The sequence below is a fragment of the Schistocerca nitens genome, chromosome 3 (genome assembly GCF_023898315.1).
Source record: "Schistocerca nitens isolate TAMUIC-IGC-003100 chromosome 3, iqSchNite1.1, whole genome shotgun sequence".
Classification (NCBI taxonomy): Eukaryota; Metazoa; Arthropoda; class Insecta; order Orthoptera; family Acrididae; genus Schistocerca; species Schistocerca nitens.
The window spans coordinates 287387361-287415071 of NC_064616.1; the positions used below are offsets into that span (position 1 = coordinate 287387361).

A 27711-nucleotide genomic window follows, 5' to 3' on the forward strand; every position below is an offset into this window, starting at 1 on the left:
GGGTTAAACCTCAGGATGGAACAAAGTGTGAAATAGTTAATACCAATATTGGAACTCTTCCAAGGTGTGGACAGTAAAATGTTCTTTGGGAGATTACTCGTCCATCTTCATATGCAAAGAGACATGTCATCAGTGATTTTCCCTTGAGTGATTGTCATCTGTTTATGGACAAACCTCTTCTCACATTCTAAAATGCATTGGAACAAGGCATGTAGAGTGTGGGAAGCTAAAGAGTAATCATTATTGTTAGCAGAGCTAGATGCATATTATGCTATTTTGTATGTCACGGATGCCATTGAATCCAAAGGAAGAAGCGGACATTCTTTGATGAGATAAATGTGGAATACAGTTTTATAAGTCTGTGATGTGATGTAATTACTTCAGGAAGATCATGACACTCCTCAGATTTCATTTGAAGTCAACACAGCTGGAGGAACTAAAAAAAAAGTGACACATTTTCTCTCATGTATGACATGAGTGCAAGATTCATAGCTAATTGTCAGAGCTTGTGTATTCCTGGCCCATATATTTGTGTTGATGTGCTCTTACTCCTATCCAAGTGTATATGTTGGTTCATTCAGTTCATGGTTTCAAAACCTGAATACTATAGGCAGAAATATTGTTAATAAGGGTTGCAAATATATGCTAAATGCTTTCCCATATCATGGTAAAGATGAGTTTCATCTTGGTGGTGAATCACAGAGTGACTTTGTAGTGAAGAAGCTTATAGGTTCATACTTAAATAAAGGAAAGAATGTTACAGGTGACAACTTCTTCACACTGCGTTCACAATCATAGCATCTGGAACAACCAAACTGAACAAGCTGGCTTTGTACAACATGCAAAATTAGAAGGGAGTGCCTGAGTGCATTAAGAAAGCTTGCACGGGCCTCTACAAGAATTTAGTTTTCAAAAATGATGATGTGATCCTTACAGTGTGTCAATGAATGCCAGAATAGATAGAGGTTGTTAGCATGATGGTCTACAGGTACTCAGTGAAAGCTGGTGAAAGAATGTGGTCTGTTGATACTTTTTTGTAATTTTCTGGATTCAGAAGGTGTCAGTAATTTGGTAACCTACAGAGTAGCAACAAACATCTAAATAACAAGATGAATTTTCTTCTCTAGATCAAAGAGGAACTTGCCAAAGATTATGCAGAAGCCAGAGTCACAGCTCTAGATATTCATATTGAATCATTAGATGTAGGTGGAAGCTACCACCTCTGCCAGGTGCAAAAAATTTGCAAATTAGGGAAGAGTTCATACAAATGTGTAACAAATCAGTTTGCAAGAAATGTTTTGCTAAAATTTCTTGTGGTTCTGCAGATGCAAAGCTCGGCCTACAGACAACAATGATCTGTAGATATCTAAACAGAACACACTTACTTACACAGACTGTAAAGTTTACCTTTGGAGAATGTGTGTTAAAGTGAAGACCTATATTAGACTATGGCAACATACTGACTGTATATTATCTGTTCTTGCTTACTCACCGGTAAAGAAAACATCATATTGCACACAAAGCTTTTTGATTTTACTACATTTCTATAAAAATACAAGATTCTGTCATGACATTATGAGTAATTTTCAAGTATTTGCATATTTAAATTGATGCAGACAAAAACTGTGAAAATATTCTGATTCCATTCTGTTATTTGAATACAATTTAAAATAAATTGTTAATATCTACCATGAATGTTCTTAATATTTGAATTAAAACAACATAACAGACCATTAGAGTTACTATTTGTTACAGGAAAACACATCCCCTAAAATAAGAACAAGTTTTAAATGTGTCAAGTCAACATGGAACAGTAGTGTACCCATAATTATACTTTGGTTATTTAGGTTTATTTATTTTGATTATGAGGGGCATTATAGCTGCAGGAAATCAGTATGAGAATATTGTTAAAATAATATGTTACGTATATGTGCGTGAGGTTGACATATTACACACACATATTACTTACTATTACTTAAGAACATTTTATAGGACTTAGTATCAATTTTAGAGTTATAAACTGCGAAACTGCTGCTGGTGTAAAATCCACTTTACAAGTTACAATGGCTTATCCGATAAAAGAAAATGTTATGTAATAATTGAAGGAATAAGACTGGTAGCATGAAAACAAAAAGTGAAAGGGAGAGTGTTCCTTTCCCATGTGAGTCTATGAACAACTCAAAAACATTGACACATTGAAAAACATACGAAAACTCTTGCTAAATTAATAGAAAATTCAGGATGGAGTAGAATTATTTGTAAGTGATAACTTACTACCTACAAAACAGAAATCGTGAGATGGAAACCTCAACAAATCGACCTCATACTTTAAAGATACAAGCACGCTTGGAAGATATCAGCCACAGCAACGGATCCCGTGCGAAAATTTGGCCCAAAATTGTAACAGTACGCACTTATGACCAAAACGTGCAATTTTAAACTTCGCGCGCACCGGATGTTTATCGCTTGCTTCGCCCCACTGCAGCCGCCTAATGGCCGAGCGCGAAGTACCTTACAGCGGAATGAAGATCATAGCCCTCCTATTCGCAGGATGTTCATGGTGATGGAAGAGGAGGGGAGAGGTCGATACTTCTGCGGAACGTGTTCGAAAACTTGTTGGAGAACTGTCATATTATTTTACGCGAAAAATAGTAAGTAATATGCGTGTGTAATGTGTCAACCTCACGCACATATACGTAACATTATTTTAACAATATTCTCGTACTGATGTTCTGCAGCTATATATACGCCCCAGAATCAAAATAAATAAACCTAAATAACCAAAGTATAATTATGGAATCAAGTTGATTATTTTCGATTAACAATTTAATCGTGCCAATCACGCTGAAGAATAGTTCATTTCTTGCAAAGGTACTTCACTTTAATAGTGCCAGCTTTAAAGTCCGAAGAACTTAACGCACAGTAGCGATGCCAATAACTAAAAAGCGCTATGCTACTTATTTAATGACACGACAATTCATTTCGTTCATTTACACGATATTTGTGAATCGCAACATCAAAATATTCAACGCAAAGAGACCTCTGGCAGCTGCTAGAAACCGCACACTATGACACAATGAAGAAAACATGTTACCAATATGAAAACAGTATTTCATAAACCCCATTCTCACTTCGCGCTCGGACATTTGGAGGTTGCAGTGGGGCGGTGCGAGTGTCAAATAAACGGTGCGCGCGAAGGTTTAAAAGCTGTAGCCTACTTTCAAAAGGTCATAAATGCATACTATCAGAATAGTGGCCCAAATTTTCGTTTTTCACGCGGGATCGATTGCTGAGGCTAGTATCTTGCAACTGTGTTTTTTTTTTCTCGTTAAAATATGGGGGCGAGTAGGCGATGTTTCCTTGTGAATAGCAGACAGACACACAGGGAAGGATCCTACTTTGCTAAGATTTTGGACCAAAATTTAGTCAGTAGAGAGTGAGTGAGTGTGTGTGTGTGTGTGTGTGTGTGTGTGTGTGTGTGTGTGTGTTTTTGTTTGTTAGAAGAAACATTTTGAAAACTTAGCACATATTATTATGCTATGCATTTCTATTTGTCAGCCTGTTGCCCAGCCACATATTCTTGTTGGTAGTTGGTGATCTATGCTCATATATTGAACAATCTAGTTAACTATCAATGTTCAGTAAATACTGTTAAAACATTTACTTTAAGGCATTATTGATTAGTCCTCACCTGGTCGTAAACATGTAAAAGGAACTGTATATTGTCCAATAAAATCATCACCAATGAACTCATCATCAAGAACTATAAATCTCACTAGTGCTGCTTCTGGCAGAGCCAAGTAAAAAGTAAAACTTTCTTCAAATACTGGAGATTCACCTTCATTTGTAAGAGTTTTAGTCCTCTTTACTGCAAAGCAAATCATAAATAATATTTGTTATTTATTTCACAATATAAAAATAAAATGTTAAAATCCAAATGAGCAGTTGATGTTGAAATTAATAATAATTAGTTTTCTACAAGGAACATTTTGAGAATAGCGTATGTGTTTTCAGAGTGATAAAAAGATGTTAAGAAAGATCCAGGGGAAAAAACAGGAACGAGAATAATAATACAGTCCAATGTCAAAAATGAGTACCTTAGTGGAGAATGATCACCTTAAAGTAATTGTTACACATGAATGAAATTTTTATGCTAATAATATTACAGCTGTACAGTGCATTGTCCTAGACAACAATTTTTGTTTCCCTTATAGCCTCCTTCGGCAACAAGCAATCCTGCAGTCACACATAATGTCAACCATATAGGTTTCAGATGTAATCCTGGAAAATTGTGATCCCATCTCTTTTATCTGGTCAAGGAATGGTAATGCATATGACTTTAGACACAGTGCCATATCATCACAGGCTCAATACTCAAGTGTTCTGGTGATTTTGCTGACCTTGGGAGCTGATTAATAAACTCAGATGGCATATTAAGTAATGTGAGAAGGGTGTGCATGTGCTCTGCTGTGCTGAAAGAGCACGTCTCCATGATATTTTATGAAATGGCAACAAAGCATATATGATATACTGGATATTTCTAGCACTGTTCAGAATTACTACAACAAATTCTAGAGTAGTACAGTTATTATAGACAGTGGTTGCACCTACTGTGAAATTTTAAACTGTAATCTTTCTGCCTTCGAGCACCCGCTGTGACACTGCAACTGATTCTAATTGACACTACCTGATACACTCCAGTAGTTGCCACTCAAATAGTTGACAGTGGACTCAGATATTAGTCATTTGTTGCTTCCATCAAATGTCTCCCAGTGTGCAACATTAGTATGAATTTGTAATTTGTGTTGTGATTACAGAAATGTAGAACTCAGTCAATCTATATGTTGCTGCCTTTTAGAAAATGAATGATAAACATGTGCATCCTCTTTACACCACCAATAACAACACTGATAGATAAATTGCAGCCCACATTCAGTAACTTGGGCAATTCTTCAGAACAATAATCCAGCCTCCTATGTCCTCATAATATGCTCATAATAAAATTCAGTTAATAGTATAAATTGAACTCACTGACATTGCCTTGACATGTAACTCAGTTCAAAACAGGAGAGCACATTTGCACCAAGTCAAATGTGGTTATGTGCTTAGCACTTTAATACTTTGAGTGTGGTTTCTACTCGACTCACAGCTTAGAAATGTAAATGTTTGCCTTTACCACCAGGTATTAGTGCCCCATGCAAGTATGAAATAACTACATCAGTCCTACAAATGTTACTTTTCCACTAGTGTATGTACTTAAAGATACAGAATAAGAACAGATCTGCATTCATGGGAACCTACACAATAGATGAGGGACTTTTCGACATTGATACAAAGACTTACTGTTGACTTGAAATTACTATTATACTTCGGTGATGCCTTGTACATGTATGAAAGTCTTACACTCATTATACGAGAAGTGGCCATTACTGTGTGGCTTTAACTTGGAGGCCAGTGGAGTGAATTTATACTGTTTGTAAAAAGCAAGTGAGTTAAGAAATGCAGTATTTCTCATCCATGAGGACTGCAGAGGACAAATATATCATACATGAACTTGCGAAAAATTAAGGAATTGATCAATAATTTATGTTGTACCTAACATGGCACACAAGTGACATCTGCTGTCTCTGGGTGGTAAACACAGTGTCGTGAACACAACTTCAGCAGTGTCTGCACAATACTCTTGATGTAATTATGATGAGATACTTCATATCACATGGTATATTTAAAAGTATTATTTTCCAACTTTACATCTACACTTAATGGTTATGAAACTGTACTATATTACAGGAGATAATAATGGTCAAAACTGAAAAGTCCTAAAACATCAGTCTAAAAATAAAAAACACTTATTGAGCTGTGAGAAATTTTACTCGCAGTGAGAACACAGAAATTTTACTAGTAGTGAGAACAGTCAGTTCTGAGTGGTGTACAACGCCTTCTTGCTGATGTGCATTGTCTATTTGTTATAGATTTGGTTATTCTCTATGCTTAGCCATCTGAACATGACACTGTTATCAGACAAGGCACTTACAACAGTCTCCTCTATAATTCATTGTATATGTACCATGTGGATGTTGTGTAGGTACCACAACTAGATGAATGCCTCTGACTCAATGGAGTATGAACAACATTAATAGTGAAATGAACTATTATTCCATGTGAGAAATGGCAGATATGGTGTTATGTTCTGGTTTAGCTAACAGTGTTGACCCACGTTAATGTATAATTTTTGTTATGATATTTCGTCCAAAGACTGGTTTGATGCAGCTCTCCACACTACTCTACCCTGCATAAGCCACTTCATCTCTGCATAAGTACTGCAACCTACACCCATTTCAATGTACTGATGGTAGTCAACCTTTAGTCACCCTCTACAGTTTTTATCCCATACCCTTCCATTCATTACCAAATTACTATTTATTGATGCCTAATGATGTCTGTTATCAACTGAACCCATCTTTTAGTCAAGCTGCACCATAAAATTCTTTTATCCCTGTTCAGTTCAATACCTATTCATGAATTATCCATTCTTCCCATCTACTTTTCGACACTCTTCTGTAGCACTGCGTTCCAAAATTTGATATTGTCTTTCTTTTCTAAGCTGTTTATTGACAATATTTCACTTTCATACAAGGTTCAATACTTTCAGAAAAGATTTTCTAACACTTAAATTTATATTAAATGTTAATAAATTCATCTTTGCCTGAAATGCTTTTCTTGTTATTGGAGTCTTCAATGTATATACTCGCTACTTCAGCCATCATTTTTTTTTATGACAACATACTAAAACTCTCATGTACCACTCTTGGTGTCTCATTTCCTTATTTAATTCACTCAGCAATGCCTGATTTGATTCAACTATGTTCCATTACTCTTTTTTTACCTTTGTTGACGTGCACCTTACAACTTCTTTTCAAGACGCCATCCATTCAGTTCAGCTGCTCTTCCAGATCCTTAGCAATCTCCAACAGAATTACAATATCTTCAGCAAACTTCAGAATTTTAATTTATCCTCCCAGAAATGTAATTCCTTGCATAAATATCTCCACAGTGTCCCTTACTGCTTGGCCAATGCATAGATTAAACAACACTGAGGAGAGGTTGCAAACCTGTCTCATTCCCTTCTCAACTACTGCTTCTTTTGCATGCCCTTCACACAGCTTACTCTAACCCTACAAATGCTGTAAGTTTAGACTTGCCTTTCTTCACTTACATTTAACCATATAACACAAACTAATCTTCCCTGAGGTAGGTTTCTGCAAGTTTTTCTATTCTCCTGAAATAACCCATGTCATTATCCTGCAACTGGAAATTACTAAACTGATGGCTCTGTGGCATTCATACTTCCTGGCATTTGCCTTCTTTGGAACTGGAATTAAACACCATTCTTGAAATATGGGTTTTTTTCATCTGTTTCATATACTTGCATACTGGATAGGTCACTGATGTCGTCTCTGTTTGGCACCCTAAAACACTAATCATCAGTGACGTCGTCATTGTTGTTATCATAATCAGTAGTTTTGTCGTGGCTAGCATTTCCAAAGTTATCAATAATCTTGATGGAATCTCATCCACTCCAGGTGCACTGTTTTGAATTTTGACTTAGGTGCCTCAGTGCTCTGTCAAATTTTTCTTACAGCATCACATCTCCCAACTCATCTTCATCTTCTTCCTCATCCCTAGTTTCAAGTTTGGTTCCCTTGTGTAGCCCTTTTGTATATTCCTTGCACATTCCTGCTTTCCCTTCTTTGTTTAGATTGGCTTGCCATCTGAACTCTTAGTAGGCCCTATTCATGTAGGTGCCTCTCTTTTCTTCAAAGGTATCATTAATTTTCCTGTATGTGGCATGTATCTTTCCCATTGTTGTGCATGCTTCTACAGCTAACAATTCCTGTTTTGGTATTTTACACTTTCAGTCAATCGTATTTTTCAATGTCTGTATCCTGTTTTCCCTGTTTCATTAGCTGCATTTAATATTCCCTTCTTTCATAAATTAAATTCACTATCTCCTGTGTTATGTTAGGATTTCTACTGGACATGCCCTTTTTCCTCTTTGACCATCTGCTGCCTTCAGATTTCATCTCTCGAAGCTACTCATTACAACCAGTTTTTTTTTTTTTTTTTTTTTTTTTTTTTGCAACTAATTACCTACTTTACTGTACAATGTTATCTTTGCAGGAAGTCATTTGATGTGGTACCACCCAATTTCTGTGCCTCATACAGCTGCACCTAACGCAGATGTGTAAAGTGCAATAGATTGGTTGACGAGGTCCAATAGCATAGCTTCTCCAATCCCCTGCTCTTAATACTCTTTGTTTCTGGCTGTACACACACTGAAAGGCATTGGTGCATGTCACACCCATCAGCAGTGTGTACATGTTAGGGAAGCATGGGTCTTGCACATGTGATGAAATCTGTGGAAAGTCAGGTGTGTTTGCACAAGTTCATAATTCTTTCAGAATGAGTGCTTCAGGGTGTGTAAGAATGTACAGTAGCCACATTGCACATGGCCATCATAAGGATACATAGGAGGTTGTAGTTTACTCCCAGACTCCTCATCCAATACTGTCTCTTAACATTTTGTAAGTGGCTTTTCATAGGATTGTTTCTCTCTATCTGAAAGGGTCTGCCAGTTCAGGTTTTTAAGCATCTACGTGACATTCTCCTGTGGTTCAGTTAAACCTGTGACAATTTATGCTCCCCTTCTTTTTATACATTCAATAGCCCATGTTAGTCCTGTTTTATATCGCTTACACCCACTTGAGAAATATTCTGTGATGGGACGGGTTGCGTAAGCGTTCTGTAGCAGTATCCTTTATAGGCTGCTGCACCTATGACAGGGCCTATGTGACATTTATACTTTATGTTCCCATACGTTGTGACACCCACTTATTCATATAAGCCGACTAATTCCAGTCATGACTCGCTGATATTGTAATCTTAGAATACTATCATTTTTGCATTTTGAGGACAGAGTTTAACATTTTTGAACATTTAGAGCAATTTGTTGACCTTTGCATCACTTTAAAACCTTATGCCATGTGAGAAAAGCATGAGGTAGCTTACACAGGCACATTTTGGAATCCATGCTGGTTAGCATGGAGACGTCATTCTGTTTTGGGTAACTCATTATGTTTGAGCTAAGAATATGTTCTAAGGTTCTACAGTACAACAGATGGATGTCAGTAACAATGGGCAGTAGTTTTGTGGATCACATCTCCTACACTTATTGTACATGGGTGTGACTAGTGCATTCTCTGGATTAAGAGCAGAATGGAATGGAAATAGCAAATTGAGTACACTATATGCAATTTAAACCTTAGACAGATAATAAGAGGAGTATGGCATAAAAGGAAACAACAAGAAATAGATGAGAAGGTGAGACTCTGGGAAAAGAAGAAATAAGTTTGAGCAGAAGCAAAAGACTGGTGAAGATGGAAAAGGAAGTAGTAGAGCAAAGTGTGAAATTTGTGAGAGATACTGGTACTAAAGCAGTAAGGACACAAAATGCAAAGAGAAGAGCAAAAGGATAAACCATGAAAAACTTTGTAGAATACTAAACACAACAGTAGTAGAAATCAAAAATAGGAAGGGACTGAGACAATGGAATAAGAAAGTAGTGGGGATAGTAAAGGAAAAATAGTGGGAAGGGTGAAGCTAAACACCAAGTCCTGTTGTAGTAATAAGAGGGAAGGAGGATATATTTCACAACCAGTACAACCGGTGTTCATTTGCAAGTAAATATATTTGCAGTTTCCATTCAACTTTCCCTTCTGAGAGTAAAAATGAGTGGTCATACGCAGAAACTGTATACCAATAACATACGATACCATATGTAGAGCAGACCTAGCAGTAATGTATCAGGAAGCTGGATGATTGTTCCATCAGGTAATATGCTTATGAGATCACATGAAGCTTAATGGTCTGTAACATTAACATAATCTTTGGGACTAACTCCAGTGCAAAATGTACCACTAGTAAAGCACTGTCTAAAGTTTAACTGGATAAAAGATGATACACAGAAATGGTGTGTAAGGAATGAGATATCTATTATTTGAAACTAATTTCACCTGTATGTTAACAACTCTGTAAGTGGTGTGTAATCTTCCTTTTCTTGTTTCTTTGTTCCACATTGGCATAGGATTGGCATGAATATTAATTATTTGGTACTGTTAGTTTACAGCTTGGCTAATTGCCCATCGTATCACCACTCCATTACCTTCCAGGATGGAATGTGTGTACCCCAATTGTCTGGTCATGGTGTTATTTGTGTGAAAGTGAGCGAGAGTTTTCTAAATGTTTGCAAATCTTGTAACTGAGGTGTAACTTGGGTATCAGCCCAGTATTCACTGAATGGGATGTGAAAAATCATCTATAAATCACATCTAGGCTGGCTGGCACACTGCCCCTCATCATTAATCTGCCAGGCAGATGTGATGCAGGGCTGGCAGGCACACTTCCCCATCCCAGAAGGAGTGCTCTTAACACACATGGCTATGTGGTCTATAAGTGATGTGTAATATGTACATTGTTGTCCATTTAAGAATAATGAAATTATTGGTATTACGGAGGGGAAAAAGTAAATAACAATACAGTTAATAAGTGTCTGACGGTAAGTTTTGCATTGCATCTATCATGGCAAAACAACAAATGTGAAAATGTTGGAGAGAGGCAGAGAGAGGGAGAAGTGACATTCGCAAAAGATTTATGTAACACAATGAAAGCTACCCTTAGTTTAAAATGTATGCATTATGTAAAAGACAAATAGGCAGAAAGGGAGAGAGGGAGGGAGGGAGGGGGAGGGAGGGAGGGAGGGAGGGAGAGAGAGAGAGAGAGAGAGAGAGAGAGAGAGAGAGATCGGGGGGGGGGGGAGACAGAGGAGGGAGGGGGAAATGAAGAGTGATGTTCCTGAATTGGGGGGGGGGGGGGAAGGAAAAAGAATGGACAGTTGTAGTTTAACATCCAATTTACTACAAGGTCGCTGGTGAAGAAGCACAAGGTCTGAAAAGATGAGGATGGACAAGGAAATCAGCTGTGTTATTGTACTGGTATTCTCATTAATCAACTTTCAGGCAGCACAGAACACCTAAATCTAGACAGCCACATAGGGTTTTGGACACTAATGTCCCTGGACATGGCACACTTCACTCAGTGTGAGAGGAACAGTTTTAGGGAATGATTACACAATTTTGTGCTCTTGTGCGAGTAGGTTTTTGAATACACGTATCTCAAAATCAACAATAGTACTGCAGCAGTTTGCATTTGAAGTTCTTGTAATTCACTTTTGGATAACTGAATGGAACTTAAGCAATGTAAAGAACAGATTAGTTGCAAAGATAAACAAATAGCTGACAATAATTAAGGAGCTTACAGAGAAAGAAACAAATGAGATGTTTGCTTTGCCAGGTGTATTTCTTGACAGTCAATGCATGATGAGCTGCTGTATAAACATAGTCCACAAGCAATAGGAGAAATAACTAAATAAAAGTTATTTTCCCCATTCACTGCAAGGCAGTATTCTCTCATGATTATAAGTCTCAATAAAAACATTGGCAGTAAAAGGAAATTGTTCCAAGATGGGAAGTGAAAGTATCCACTAATAATCTAACATATTACCAATAACATAACCTATAGTGAAATCTGAAAGCAAACTATTCCTCATACAAGGATGTGTGAGTGAAATGGGCAATACTCTGCATTAGTCATATGCAACAGTCAACTGTGAAGAGTAAAAGTAGTGTATACATCACTCTCAGAAATGGGATTTCTATCTGCAGCATCATACTCTCTCTCTCTCTCTCTCTCTCTCTCTCTCTCTCTCTCTCTCTCTCTCCCCACCCCCCTCTGCCCCCCCCCTACCTCTCTAGCTCTCTCTCTGGTGACTTATAATAATCACATATCTTACAAATTCACAATTATTACAGCAGTTAAATCATTAACATGATTAACTACATAATGGAAATATGAATGAAACATAATAAATATTCTTCTTACAAGCACAGTCTGATGGCGTTCCGTGTACTTGAACGATGACATATGGATCTATAACATCACCCTTCGCTGAAGATCTTCGAGGCCTTGGTAAATGTTGTGCACTTATAATCTAGAGGAAACATCATGAAGTGTTAATATTACTCAAAACTACAGGAATCCATGTAAATTCATGGTAATCTACATACAATCTGGTAATCTACATACAATCTGTTTATGTAATATTATAGCTGACTTAAGTATGTAGTTGGTAACAACTTATATCTCTTGATTGAATGCTTTGTTTCTTCACGGACTTTCATTTTACTACATCCACGTAGTTGCACACATAGATCACTACTATACAGAGATCTAATTAAATATATAATAATTATATAGGACACACAATGAAAGAAAAAAACTAGACAGATTATTCATGATTTTATGAATATGTAGGCTGAACAGTATGATGAACCATGGAATAGACGTTATGAGTAAATTAACAGAAGCACTTACTTTCATTCCTTTTTCCATTCATTCATAAAGATGTTCACATCTGCTGAACTGGTGGCCAACAAAGACAATACTAAATACTGTATCACAACAATTGGAAATACAGTCTCCTTACTAATAGATCTTTCAAAACAAATAGCCCTTGTAATAAATGGTAAAATTTAAAAACCTTCGTACAGCATATGTTTTTGATGAGACCAGGCATGTTGTCTTTCAGAGATACAGAAACTGTTAATGACTTAAAACTAATTATTTATTTCTGTCACAGTTCTGAAGTGATTCACGGAATCATGGCTGATATAAAGTGCCCATTATAAAAGCATAAAAAGCCAAGGGGGGGGGGGGGGAGATTGCATCCAGGGGAGGTAAGTACCTAAGTTAATAATTAGCCAGTACTAAATATAGAGAACATTTATTACATACAGACTCACTAATTCAATGTTGGTTGGTTGGTTTTTGGCGGAAGAGATCAAACAGTGAGGTCATCGGTCTCATCGGATTAGTGAAGGACAGGGAAGGAAATCGGCCGTGCCCTTTCAGAGGAACCATCCCGGCATTTGCCTGGAGCGATTTAGGGAAATCACGGAAAACCTAAATCAGGATGGCCGGACGTGGGATTGAACCGTCGTCCTCCCGAATGCAAGTCCAGTGTGCTAACCACTGTGCCTCCTCGCTCGGTTCTAATTCAGTGTTAAAAATACCCTTTTTTAATAGTATGAAAAAACAAAAACAAAAATCCCAACATTGTGTAGCAGCCTCACATAAATTAACAAATAACAGATTAATTATGAAGATGCTTTAATGGGGAAGAACCATCACTCACATATTATGTCCTCCATGAGCCACAATCATTGAATGCAAAGCACATCACAATGAAACAAACAAGTAATATAGGGTGTAACCTTGTATTCAGAATGCATACAAGCAGATCAGTCAAGGAATTTATCAGTATCCTTGGTTGGTTGGTTGGTTTGGGGAAGACCAGACAGCTTGGTCATCGGTCTCATCGGATTAGGGAAGGATGGGGAAGGAAGTCGGCCGTGCCCTTTCAGAGGAACCATCCCGGAATTTGCCTGGAGTGATTTAGGGAAATCACGGAAAACCTAAATCAGGATGGCCGGACGCGGGATTGAACCGTCGTCCTTCCGAATGCGAGTCCAGTGTCTAACCACTGCGCCACCTCGCTCGGTATCAGTATCCTTGAAATCGGTGTGATGGATATATTTGTTTTACTTGTTCAACACAATATCCCTGCATTCAAAGTATAAGTTTTAGGTGCCCCCATGAAATTCTTCCATATGCTGATAAATGCTATCAGTATAGTGCATTCATGTCTGAAGGAAACATCAGAGGGAGTTTTTATAGCTTCTTGATTGAGTATATTCTTTGAAGTGTATCTGATAATTCCTACCTGCCTGCCCCACATCTATATTTTACATTAACCACAATATGCTGCACATATCAGAGTGAGTGAATTTTGCTTTAATGATGTTAGCTTTATGCCTAAACTTGTATCTTACTACACTGTTCATCTACAACTAAGTTTTGCTTTTGAATTCTTAAAACATAGCATCGTCTTGTGAGAAATATTACCGTCATATTTTAGTGTGTGATATCAAATTCTGTTTTGTTTTTATTTTTGCACTACCAAGGTGCTATTCACATTTTTTTCCACGACACATTCATTGTTAAGTGTTTTATATAACTCAGTTATATTGCCATTTCATGATTTGTTACTTGGTGCTTTCCATTTGCTCTTTACTTAATTTCTATCCAAAGAGATTCTCAAAGTTCTTTAAATGATACAACAGAAAAGGTTTGCTTGTGCTGTGGTGAATGACACAATTTCTCATTGACAATTTCTGAACAAAGTAGTTTCCATTATTCTGTGTTATGGGGATGTCCAAAAAATACTGTGAATTGTTGTTTTCGTGTTTCAGAGTAAATTCTATCTTAGGGTGTATGACAGTCACTTCATTAAAGATTTTATTAATTACATTCTTTCTCTCACTGACCACCATGATAGCACAACATATTTATTGTACTCATAGTTATCAGTTAAATAATGATAAGCAAATTATTTTTATTTATAAATAATTAATAATGATTTCTGCTATGATATCAGTCAAACAGTTTCTCATAGCTAAAGAAGGTGCTAACATGGCAGGAGTTGAATTATAATGATCCCATTAACATACTCTGAAATGAATACTTATTTTAGTATAGGTTATGTAGAAAAATGTTTCCAAAATCATCCAAATTGTACTAAGTTAATGAAGGCCCCAAAACAATCATTTTTTTTTTTTAGTTTTCATACTATTCTGACTGGGTATTTTTATATAGAGCTAGCCACTTTTCATGCAGTAAAAGGTTCCTTACATATAATTCATATTGGCTAATCATAAACTCTTCTCTCTTTTCAGGCACCAACAGTGGGTCAACAATGACCAACAATGGGAACTGATAGAGGTGGAACCATTTCCACCCCTTAAGGCTGTAAGCTTCTCACCTCCACCCAGTCCTCCTCTCCGTTAAATGCTTATTTAGATGTCTATATGATTACCTTCCTGGACATTTTCCTGCCCAGTATTTTAATGTTAAGGCAGACATTAATGTTTGTAACACTGTAGCCAATGAATGTAGGTTACCTTTTAATTTATGAAAAAAGGAAAGCCTTAGCACAGTGTGCAGACTTCATTTGACTGTTTCAGTGTTGTTGTCAGGTCATTTATGATTTTCCCCTTGAACACTATGATCCCAGCTATTCCTTTATTTATTCATTTATTTATGATTTAAAACTATCTCACTTCCTCCTATGCTGCAGTTTCAGTTATCAAAGATTACTTTATTATCTTATAAAGGGCAGTGAAATGAAAATGATACAGATTGAAAAAAGTAAGTAAACTGTTCACTATTTCAAAGGTAATCACCATAACTGTCAATGCATTTATCCCACTCTGAGACAAGATGGTCAACGCCGTCATGTAAAAATGTTTGCAGCTGCATACGGAACCATGATTGTACCCAGGCATGCACCTCTTCATCTGAAGTAAACAACCAACCACATTGTTTTTCTTTGGGGCTCCAATAATCTTGAAATCACATGGGAAGAAATCAGGACTGTATGGAAGATGTGTAAGGGCTTGCATAAATAGCTGTACTCTCCATTCAGAATTACTATTCTGTTCGGCTCTGGCTGTTAGTTGGTGTTTGTAATAAACATGCTTTCAGTACTAAATATGGTACTTCAGTGATGATGATGCTTTCATATTTTGACTTGATTCTGTCTAAGACATTACAGTATGTCTCTCTCTCTCAATAGTGAAGTTAGTGCAAAGGCTTTAGAGTCATTTGTTCCAGCCCTACATGATGTGCTAAACACTGACAGAGCTCAAGAATTAAAAGCAGCAGCACAAGCTATGTTTAATAGTACAGTCAACTGATGACAACTAGTCAATGTTATCATCTGATTTTCTAAGCACCTGACCATTTAGCAGACTTACAAAGTGGGATTCAGTAGTTAGAAATCCACCACTATCTTCATTCGTAGACACGCACAAAAAGAAGTGCTTTGTTCACTGTAGGTATGTCCCAAAGTGAGCGGAAGCTCATAAAAAATGTATCCTCCATGTGATTGTCTAAGAGTCCCAGGATATCAAATGAAGTCCACATCACAGGCCAAGGCATTGAGGATGTCATGACTGTTCCGTGACGTCACCTGTTTTGCATGCCACAAACTGGGGCATCTAACAAGTGTTTGTTTTGGCCAGTGAAAGATAACGACAATAGCTGCCAGTGTACACTATATCTTGCCAATGCCAACAGCAATAACAAATAGGGTGCAGAAGCTCATGATGCTGTTTTTGCTGGCTGCTGGAAATAAATGGAGCAGACTGTGCATAATGAAGGCAATAGTATGGTGTCACGGGTACTGCCCTGATGTTGAGGCTGCAATGGAACATGTGGTCTGGAGCTGCCAGGCTTTCACCCACAATCCATGACCCTGGTGCAGCATTTGAACCCTTGGCTCCACCCTCACCACCTTTGGCAAGGATTACATATTTATATTGCTGGAACATTTTGAGGAGTGATGTGGTAGCTAACTGTTGACATCCTCTCTAACTCTCCATATGTAGCACAGAGTGCCACCACTACCACAGCAGTAATCACCCATGCCCTCTCCACTGTATTTTCAATTGAGGTGGCACCTTCTCGGGTATCCCAGCTCGATGAGTTGGAAAGCCTATCGGAATGCATGGACCTAGACAACAGCTTCTAATATTTGCGAGTGTTGCTGTCACTGCCTCAGCGCTTGGCCTGGACCACACCCCACGTACCAGACTAATGTTGCCTGTGGCTGCTCTATAAAGCTAGCAATGCAGGAGCATGGACCTTGGTCATGTTCTGACTGTGCTCTTGTACTGTTCCTAGTATTCAGTGTTGCTTGGTTCTTGATATTGCTATGTCTTGGCTCAAAATTTAGTTTACACCCAGGGCTTATCATTCTGTCATGTTGTCTTGTTCTTTGTCCATCGTTGTTTCTTTGTTGTAGTCTTTTGTGGTTTTTGGCAACTTACCATTGATGCCCAGTAGGCAAGCATCTCCTGGCCATGTCCAGTTCTGGCTACTATATCTTCCACCATGGTTTGTGACAATGGCCTTCATTTTGTGGCATGTTTGTTTCAGGATTTTTGTATTTGCAATGGTATTGAGCACCTGACCACTGCCCCATTCAATACAGCATCCGACTCTGAAGCTGAGCAAATGGTCAGGACCCTCAAAATGCATACATGCCAGATGATGACAACAGACAACCCTAAGAAAGCACTCACTCACCACCCTCCTTGCAACCTATGGGTCCATCCACATAAACAAAGACATAGTGATCGACTGCACTTGACTTGGTGAACCACCACCCATGCACCACATGGGCTCCAATGTATGCACCCAAGGTGTCACCATCAGCAACAAGGTAGCAAATGTTTGAGGTTGTGCCCAGCCAGGAGTAGATAGACAGGCATGAAAATCAGTTCCAGCCACAATGAGACATAGTGCGGCCCCTCCCCCTCAGCAGCTGACGGGGCATGACTTGACACAACCATGCCTGGGACAAACATACCCAACAGCTTGCCTGTCACCACTACAATTTCTGCTCTCTTTTTGGGCACCAACAGGGAGAGGGAGATGGGGGATAATGACCAGCAATGGGAACCAATAGAGGTGGAACCACTTTCACCCATTAAGGCACGTAAGGCTCCCCCTAGCACCAGAGATGGCTCACCAAACAACTGGCAGAGGTTGAGCTCCCGGACTGAGATGCCCATACAGGCCAAGTGATTGTTCCTACCTGAACCATGGCTGACACACATTCCCCTGCAGGCTGGACAGAGCAGTGCCCCAGAAACCGTAAATCTGCTGACAATTCCACAAACAGAATTGACATCCAACCTGGCTGACCACGATGACAAAATGCTGTGGGAGCCACTTTCTCCTCATCCTTCGATTACGCTTTAAGTCACACAAATCTGAAGGCTGTAAATTCAACTAAATAGTTAGGGATTACAATTATAGATACCTTAAACTAGAATGATTGCATAGATAATGTTGTGGGTTGAGCCAACCAAAGATTGCAATTCATTGTCATAACACTTAGAAGGTGCAACAGGTCTACTAAAGAGACTGCTCACACCACGCTTGTCTGCCCTATTCTGGAGTACTGCTGTGCGGTGTGGGATCCGCATCAGATGGGACTGATAGATGACATCGAACAAGTACAAAGAGGGGCAGCGCGTTCTGTATTATCATGAAGTAGAGTAGATAGTGCCACAGACATGATAAGTGAATTGGAGTGGCTATCATTAAAACAAAGGCATTTTTTGTTGTGACAGGATCTTGTCATGAAATTTCAAACACCAATTTTCTCCTTCAATTGCGAAAACATTCTGTTGGCACTCACCTACATAGGGAGAAATGATCATCATGATAAAATAAGAGAAATCAGAGCTTGCACAGAAAAATTTAAGTTCTTGTTTTTCCCGCGTGCTGTTCGAGAGTGTAACAGTAGAGAGACAGCTCGAAGGTGGTTCATTGAACCCTCTGCAAGGCACTTTATTGTAAATAGCAGAGTAATCACGTAGATGTAGATGAAGTTGAAGTTAGCACAGGCCAGGCCATTTCCAGCCCAACATGCTGTTTAAAGAGCGAAGGAGGTGAGCATCTGACGATTTTGATTCCCCACCAAGCCTGAGTATCAACATGGAAGTAACATCAGATATACTCAGGCTTTGTAGCTTGGCTGAAACTTGCTCCCATGGATGGTGCCATCAGGGTCATGTCACATGGGCCCATCCACTGACTCAAGAGTATTTGTTAATAATGTGACCCCACATTTGTCCAGCATTTCTTGCTATTCTCTGAAGCCTTTGATAAGTGTGATTTAACAGCGGAGTGATTGACCTTTCTGGGTTGATGTTTTTGATTCAGGTCCCTCTGGACTGTTTTTCACGTGCTTATGGTGCCTCTCAATTTGCTCTGGACTTTGCTTCTGGCTAACTATTCACTTCATGAACTCCATGTGATTGACTAAAGGAAAGGCCTCTTTGTGCTACCAGTCTCTACATCAATGGCAGTGTGAGTGACCATAAACTGTGTTCTACATATGTGGAGTAGGACAGAAAATCAATAATTGTTACTGAAGTACAATAGTGTTGTTCTAGAATGAGATTTTCACTCTGCAGCGGAGTGTGCGCTGATATGAAACTTCCTGGCAGATTAAAACTGTGTGCTGGACCGAGACTCGAACTCGGGACCTTTGCCCTGTCCTTTCTTTCAGGATTGCTAGTTCTGCAAGGTTCGCAGGAGAGCTTCTGTAAAGTTTGGAAGGTAGGAGATGAGGTACTGGCAGAAGTAAAGCTGTGAGGATGGGGCGTGACCTTGCAAAGGTCCCGAGTTCGAGTCTCGGTCTGGCACACAGTTTTAATCTGCCAGGAAGTTTCAATGTTGTTCTAGCTTCAGAATCATAAAATGACTGCATGTTGTATGATTGCAGTCAGATGCAACATACCAAAATTACAAGATAAATTCAGCGAAGTCACATTACAGAAACTGATGTAACAAAAAGCCTGTTTGCAATGTTCATTACCTGTAACAAAACAGAAATTCTTGTACCAGAAAAAACTAACATGAATGAAACATCAAAAAGCCACATTGTTATGTATGCTAAAACCCAACTAAGTGAGAAGTTGACTGTTTCGACATTCTATTCAGTTCAGTTGGATCATTGCACAAGACTGTGAAATGGTACAGAAAGTTTATTTTTACTTTCTGAACATGTATGTTTTATTGCCTCACACTCTCTACAGGGTGCAAGCTGAATGCAGTATATCACTGGTAGGGTTTCATTAATTTCTGGTATGAGAATCTGTGGGAATTCATGTAACAAAAACCAAGAAGTCTGGGAGAGCATTATGCTCTGACTGCAACAAACCTGTACTATTTACAGGGTGAAATTTTCAAATGCCACTGTAAGAGAGCACTCCAAGAATGATATGCTAAAGCACAGATGACTATTTTGCTTGAAACAGAAAGCGTGCCAAGAAACCAGATGTGAATGCAAAAAATGGACTGCACCATTTTTTTGAGATTTAATTTCACAAAGAATTATTAACGATGGGCTATTGCTCAGGAACAGTTAAATGAAAGAAATACTTCCCTAAACAATGTTTAAAGGGAAACAACTTTATAAGGAACAAAAACAAAAGAAAAATATTTTTATGATTTTGTGAGTAGAGTTCTAAAGACCTGGGGAAAATAACTGGAAATGCAGTGTGATTAAGTTCTTCATTCATGGGGACACAGTAAACTTATTTGTTTTACAGTTATTAAAGGTGTTTAAAATCTATCTTTGCAATTACTGGTGTTGCAAAGATGGATTTTACATACCTATACACAGTATAATTTATCATATAACTAAAAAAATCTGTCTTTTGCAACAGAATGTTTTATTATTGTATACCCCCCCATGAACCATGGACCTTGCCGTTGGTGGGGAGGCTTGCGTGCCTCAGCGATACAGATGGCCGTACCGTAGGTGCAACCACAACGGAGGGGTATCTGTTGAGAGGCCAGACAAACATGTGGTTCCTGAAGAGGGGCAGCAGCCTTTTCAGTAGTTGCAGGGGCAACAGTCTGGATGATTGACTGATCTGGCCTTGTAACATTAACCAAAACGGCCTTGCTGTGCTGGTACTGCGAACGGCTGAAAGCAAGGGGAAACTACAGCCGTAATTTTTCCCGAGGACATGCAGCTCTACTGTATGATTAAATGATGATGGCGTCCTCTTGGGTAAAATATTCCGGAGGTAAAATAGTCCCCCATTCGGATCTCCGGGCGGGGACTACTCAAGAGGACGTCGTTATCAGGAGAAAGAAAACTGGCGTTCTACGGATCGGAGCGTGGAATGTCAGATCACTTAATCGGGCAGGTAGGTTAGAAAATTTGAAAAGGGAAATGGATAGGTTAAAGTTAGATATAGTGGGAATTATTGAAGTTCGGTGGCAGGAGGAACAAGACTTTTGGTCAGGTGATTACAGGGTTATAAATACAAAATCAAATAGGGGTAATGCAGGAGTAGGTTTAATAATGAATAAAAAAATAGGAGTGCGGGTTAGCTACTACAAACAGCATAGTGAACGCATTATTGTGGCCAAGATAGACACAAAGCCCATGCCTACTACAGTAGTACAAGTTTATATGCCAACTAGCTCTGCAGATGATGAAGAAATAGATGAAATGTATGACGAGATAAAAGAAATTATTCAGGTAGTGAAGGGAGACGAAAATTTAATAGTCATGGGTGACTGGAATTCGTCAGTAGGAAAAAGGAGAGAAGGAAACATAGTAGGTGAATATGGATTGGGGGGAAGGAATGAAAGAGGAAGCCGCCTTGTAGAATTTTGCACAGAGCATAACTTAATCATAGCTAACACTTGGTTCAAGAATCATGAAAGGAGGCTGTATACATGGAAGAAGCCAGGAGATACTGACAGGTTTCAGATAGATTATATAATGGTAAGACAGAGATTTAGGAACCAGGTTTTAAATTGTAAGACATTTCCTGGGGCAGATGTGGATTCTGACCACAATCTATTGGTTATGAACTGCAGATTGAAACTGAAGAAACTGCAAAAAGGTGGGAATTTAAGGAGATGGGACCTGGATAAACTGAAAGAACCAGAGGTTGTAGAGAGTTTCAGGGAGAGCATAAGGGGACAACTGACAGGAATGGGGGAAAGAAATACAGTAGAAGAAGAATGGGTAGCTCTGAGGGATGAAGTGGTGAAGGCAGCAGACGATCAAGTAGGTAAAAAGACGAGGGCTAATAGAAATCCTTGGGTAACAGAAGAAATATTGAATTTAATTGATGAAAGGAGAAAATATAAAAATGCAGTAAATGAAGCAGGCAAAAAGGAATACAAACGTCTCAAAAATGAAATCGACAGGAAGTGCAAAATGGCTAAGCAGGGATGGCTAGAGGACAAATGTAAGGATGTAGAGGCTTGTCTCACTAGGGGTAAGATAGATACTGCCTACAGGAAAATTAAAGAGACCTTTGGAGAGAAGAGAACCACTTGTATGAATATCAAGAGCTCAGATGGCAACCCAGTTCTAAGCAAAGAAGGGAAGGCAGAAAGGTGGAAGGAGTATATAGAGGGTTTATACAAGGGAGATGTACTCGAGGACAATATTATGGAAATGGAAGAGGATGTAGATGAAGACGAAATGGGAGATAAGGTACTGCGTGAAGAGTTTGACAGAGCACTGAAAGACCTGAGTCGAAACAAGGCCCCGGGAGTAGACAACATTCCACTAGAACTACTGATGGCCTCGGGAGAGCCAGTCATGACAAAACTCTACCATCTAATGAGCACGATGTATGAGACAGGTGAAATACCCTCAGACTTCAAGAAGAATATAATAATTCCAATACCAAAGAAAGCAGGTGTTGACAGATGTGAAAATTACCGAACTATCAGTTTAATAAGTCACAGCTGCAAAATACTGACGCGAATTCTTTACAGACGAATGGAAAAACTGGTAGAAGCCGACCTCGGGGAAGATCAGTTTGGATTCCGTAGAAATGTTGGAACACGTGAGGCAATACTGACCTTACGACTTATCTTGGAAGAAAGATTAAGAAAAGGCAAACCTACGTTTCTAGCATTTGTAGACTTAGAGAAAGCTTTTGACAATGTTGACTGGAATACTCTCTTTCAAATTCTGAAGGTGGCAGGGGTAAAATACAGGGAGCGAAAGGCTATTTACAATTTGTACAGAAACCAGATGGCAGCTATAAGAGTCGAGGGGCATGAAAGGGAAGCAGTGGTTGGGAAAGGAGTGAGACAGGGTTGTAGCCTCTCCCCGATGTTATTCAATCTGTATATTGAGCAAGCAGTAAAGGAAACAAAAGAAAAGTTCGGAGTAGGTATTAAAATTCATGGAGAAGAAGTAAAAACTTTGAGGTTCGCCGATGACATTGTAATTCTGTCAGAGACAGCAAAGGACTTGGAAGAGCAGTTGAACGGAATGGACAATGTCTTGAAAGGAGGATATAATATGAACATCAACAAAAGCAAAACGAGGATAATGGAATGTAGTCAAATTAAGTCGGGTGATGCTGAGGGAATTAGATTAGGAAATGAGACACTTAAAGTAGTAAAGGAGTTTTGCTATTTAGGGAGTAAAATAACCGATGATGGTCGAAGTAGAGAGGATATAAAATGTAGACTGGCAATGGCAAGGAAAGCGTTTCTCAAGAAGAGAAATTTGTTAACATCGAGTATAGATTTAGGTGTCAGGAAGTCGTTTCTGAAAGTATTTGTATGGAGTGTAGCCATGTATGGAAGTGAGACATGGACGATAACTAGTTTGGACAAGAAGAGAATAGAAGCTTTCGAAATGTGGTGCTACAGAAGAATGCTGAAGATAAGGTGGGTAGATCACGTAACTAATGAGGAGGTATTGAATAGGATTGGGGAGAAGAGAAGTTTGTGGCACAACTTGACTAAAAGAAGGGATCGGTTGGTAGGACATGTTTTGAGGCATCAAGGGATCACAACTTTAGCATTGGAGGGCAGCGTGGAGGGTAAAAATCGTAGAGGGAGACCAAGAGATCAATACACTAAGCAGATTCAGAAGGATGTAGGTTGCAGTAGGTACTGGGAGATGAAGAAGCTTGCACAGGATAGAGTAGCATGGAGAGCTGCATCAAACCAGTCTCAGGACTGAAGACCACAACAACAACATACCAAACATGTATCACCTATTCGTACTAGGCATCTTTACTGGTCTATAGTATAAAAGAAAAACTTTCTGAACAGGCCTTGAAGGTCCAGTGGAACCAACTGACCACCGTATCATCCTCAGCCCTTAGACGTCACTGGATGCAGGTATGGAGATGCATAGGGTCACCACACAACTGTCACAGCCATTGTTTTCGTGACTGGAGGCATTATTTCTCGGTCAAGAAGCTCCTCAATTGGCCTCATCAGGGCCTAGGGCACCCTGCTTGCCAACAGACCTGAACGGTCACCTATCCAAGTGTTAGCCAAGACCGAAAATGCTTAACTTCGATGATCTGATGAGAACCAGTGCTACCACTATTGCAAGTCCGTTGGTGTATATAATATAAAGCAATTATTTAATTATACTTATTCTGATAGGAGATCTGTAGGGGAAGGAAAATTTCATGAAAATTATAACACAAATTGAGCAGTTTTTAGTGAAATAATGCAAAATCAATGGTTTTGTGAGCAAAGGCAACACAGAATTTGTGAAAAGGACACTAAACTTGACAAAAAATAAGAGTGAATTTGGAAAAAAACAAGGAATTTGGCAACAAATAAAACAGGCTTTAGCGTAAAAGATATCACTGACTTTGGCAAAAAATAGGTACGTTAAAGGAAAGAAACAATTTGGCAAAAAATAACAGAATTGGCACAAATACAACTAATTTGGGAAAAATAACAGATCTGTCAATGAAATAACGACAAGCTTGGCAAAAATACAACTAATTTGGTAAAAATAAAACTAATTTGGCCAAAATAGCACCAATTTTGGCCAAAAAACAAAAAGATTTTTTCTTGTCTGTAGGGATCTGTAGTGATTCTTTGATAAATGTGAAAAAGTATGTACAAAATTAAATTTTCTGACTCTGAACATTATCTCCAGATGAATTACTGAGCTGATAAACGGAAAAACTGGATGTTTCAGATGTTGTAATATACGTTGTATGTGAAGTACAAAAACTTAAAGACACAGCCTACCTTGTGTTAAATAAATATTACCTTTCTGATACAGTGTTATTTGGGCAGAAACAAGTTGTATTCTCAAATATTGTTTTCTTTTTTGGTCTTGAAGGCTGCTTAAGCACATTTTATTAGGCTTATGAGCACAAAATGTAGTGGAACACTTCCAAAAATTTTATTCACAGTGAAGTATTGTTTCTGAAGATTGTCTAAGGAAGTGTTATTGTGCTTGCAGATAGGCAAGACAGGTTGGACATTTGAGAGACTACAACATTCACTTTATAAATTAATAAAAGTACTGAAGTTAACCATCACTCCATGAAAACTACACATTTGTGTATTTGAAGTCCACAAAAAATTGTTCTAAATTAAACATACATGTTGATATGATACCAAAAAGATTGATGAAAGGTATGCTAGAGTTCCACTGCTCCATAGTGTAATAATGCATCATGTCTCTGTGACTCAGCAGTCAGTGTACAAAAGTCTAAGGAAACAATTGTACATGAAGTTCTCAAACAACTCTCATAAAATGGATTTGCTTAAAACAGAGTGAATAGTTATTACAGTGGATCACAGTGGATGCTGAAGTTTCAGAATCAAATAATCATCCACAGTATGTGGCCCAAATGTGTGTGTTTAACTACTAACAGACTTTTTTCATTTCTTGATTTAATTTATTGACAAACACATAGAGAACAGCGTGTATTTTGTACATTTATTTAAGAAGAAACAGCGAACAACTCAGGTGAATCAGAAGTGACATATATCTTTTGTTGTTGAATATTAAAAACATCATTATTGAAAAAAGATGTAATTCTTGGTCAAGAAGCCATTGTAACATCTGTTTGGGTTTGCCAGTATCATAAATCATTTCAGAGGAGCTCCAAAGTTAGGAATAAGTATCTGAATAATATACACCCACATTATTTATGTATTATTTAACAGAAGGAGTCACCACTACCAGCGTTCCAGAAAGCTTTCAGATGAGAATGAGACAGAAGATGCAGCTAAATGAACACCAAGTAACAGCCCAAATGTAAGACATTTGGCAAAAATAATAATGATAATGGACATCACAGCGTGTGAACCAGACAGGTCTGAGGCACCATAGCACACCATTTTTAAGACAAAGAGAGTTTCAGTAGTGATTATGCTGGTCATTTCTGTCTCCATAAAGTGAATATATTCATAATAAGCAAAACTAAATCAACAGTAGGGAATTGTTTCAAAATTTACATAAATACAAGAATCTATGACACTGTGTCACAGTTTATGACAGCAACTGTTCTTCATTCAGTATAACTGCACCATTTGCTCATACTTTAATATGTATCATTTTGAATGGAAATCAAGACTGTCTTATAAAATCTCCCTTTTGCAAGCAGTATATTAACACTAGTAATTCTTTTCATTTTTGTTTGGGATTTGGGGGGGGGGGGGGGGGAGGGGTGAGGTGGACACAAAAATGTATAAGTTTTATATATACCTATACAATTAACTGACACTGCAACATCATCAGGGGTACAGAAAAAGAGTGAATCTCATCTGCAGGAAAAAATCTAAAAAACGTGGCTATGTGAAGGTGGCTCACTAAGATTTATGATTAAGAGGACAGGGCAGCAGGTGGCGGTAAAGACAGGAAAATATCATAATTTAATGCTTTTTGGCAGCTGAACAAAAACTGAGGGAAAGGAAAGGAGATAGTAAAAGAAACGGCAAAAGGAGGGGCTATTTGACAATCTTCAAGAGTTTCAGAACTCAAAGGCTATTTTCATGATACAAAAGTTTATGTTCTAAACAATATCATAACTCGGGCAATACTGTGCCAATATAGAACTACTAGCAGATTTAATCAACATTGTTCTACACTATTACATTTATGCTTGTATAATTATTTACTAAACTATTATCAATTTACTTCCAGATACTGATTTATTTCATAACTGTAGAATTTTGCCATTGTCATCATGCAGGAAGGATCTATATGAAATGAGTACATCTCACAGTGCCTTTTAATCATTCCACCTTCACCACACAGGTCTTGGTTAATAGAGAAGCCAGTTTTACAACAACATGATGTTTGTCGAAGAAAACTCATATACATTTCCATTCAGGGATACGTATACTTAAACCTCAAGTAATTTTGTGGTATCGTAGCAATAGCAAGACAAGAAACCTATTTCAATTTACTACAGTATTTTAATCTTCAATTGTATCAATATTTCATATTCTTTTGTGATCTTCACAGCTACAAACAAGTAGTGGTACAAATCTTCGTTGCTCCTCTCTCGTGAACACTTTCCTTCCTCCAAATAACAATGATGTCAAGTTGCCTAATGTGATTTGAAAGCTTCAGAAATATTTTATGATTAGACAAAACAGCAAATAAATGCTATACATTCAATAACTCCTGTACACTATTTTTAGAAAAATACTTGGATTGTTATCCTCTGTAAAGCATCCACATGCTGTAGAAACAATCATTATACAAAACAAACTGTCCAGTATACTTCATGATGAGGGTTTTTTGTAGAATCATTACGTAAAGTTTAGTTTTAACAAAGTACACCACCTTTATATGCAGTACTTGAGGTTTCACTCCAGGTATCCAGTCTTTCATAGCAGATTTATATAAAGTGAAGTGATCTCGCATGATTTCTGGCTTTAAAACATATCCACATCCCCCATTTTCACGAAATCGTCCGTCATTTATGTCCATCAAATGGCCAGAGCCATGGTAGTTTAAGGCCACTACGAAATAAAAGTTAAACATTTAGAATGGTGTAGGACAGCATGCAGATGATAGACACTATGTTACTATAAAGAACATTTAATCTACATACTGGAGATCAGGTGTTCTCAAGCTGTACTAGTCATGATTTACTAATCTGTAGGACCAAGTGCAATTATTAGGAG

General features: G+C 38.2%; 1 protein-coding gene across 1 annotated transcript in view; it reads right to left on the minus strand.

Moving 5' to 3' along the window:
* Nucleotides 1-27711, minus strand: part of LOC126249183 (inactive phospholipase C-like protein 2) — a 703636-nt gene that overhangs the window by 74765 nt on the left and 601160 nt on the right. Inside the window, exons 13-15 of the mRNA XM_049950838.1 lie at nt 27383-27546; nt 11998-12106; nt 3692-3868 (exon numbers count right to left, since the gene is read on the minus strand). Coding sequence (XP_049806795.1) covers nt 3692-3868; nt 11998-12106; nt 27383-27546 — 450 coding nt within the window. The remainder of the gene's footprint in view (nt 1-3691; nt 3869-11997; nt 12107-27382; nt 27547-27711) is intronic.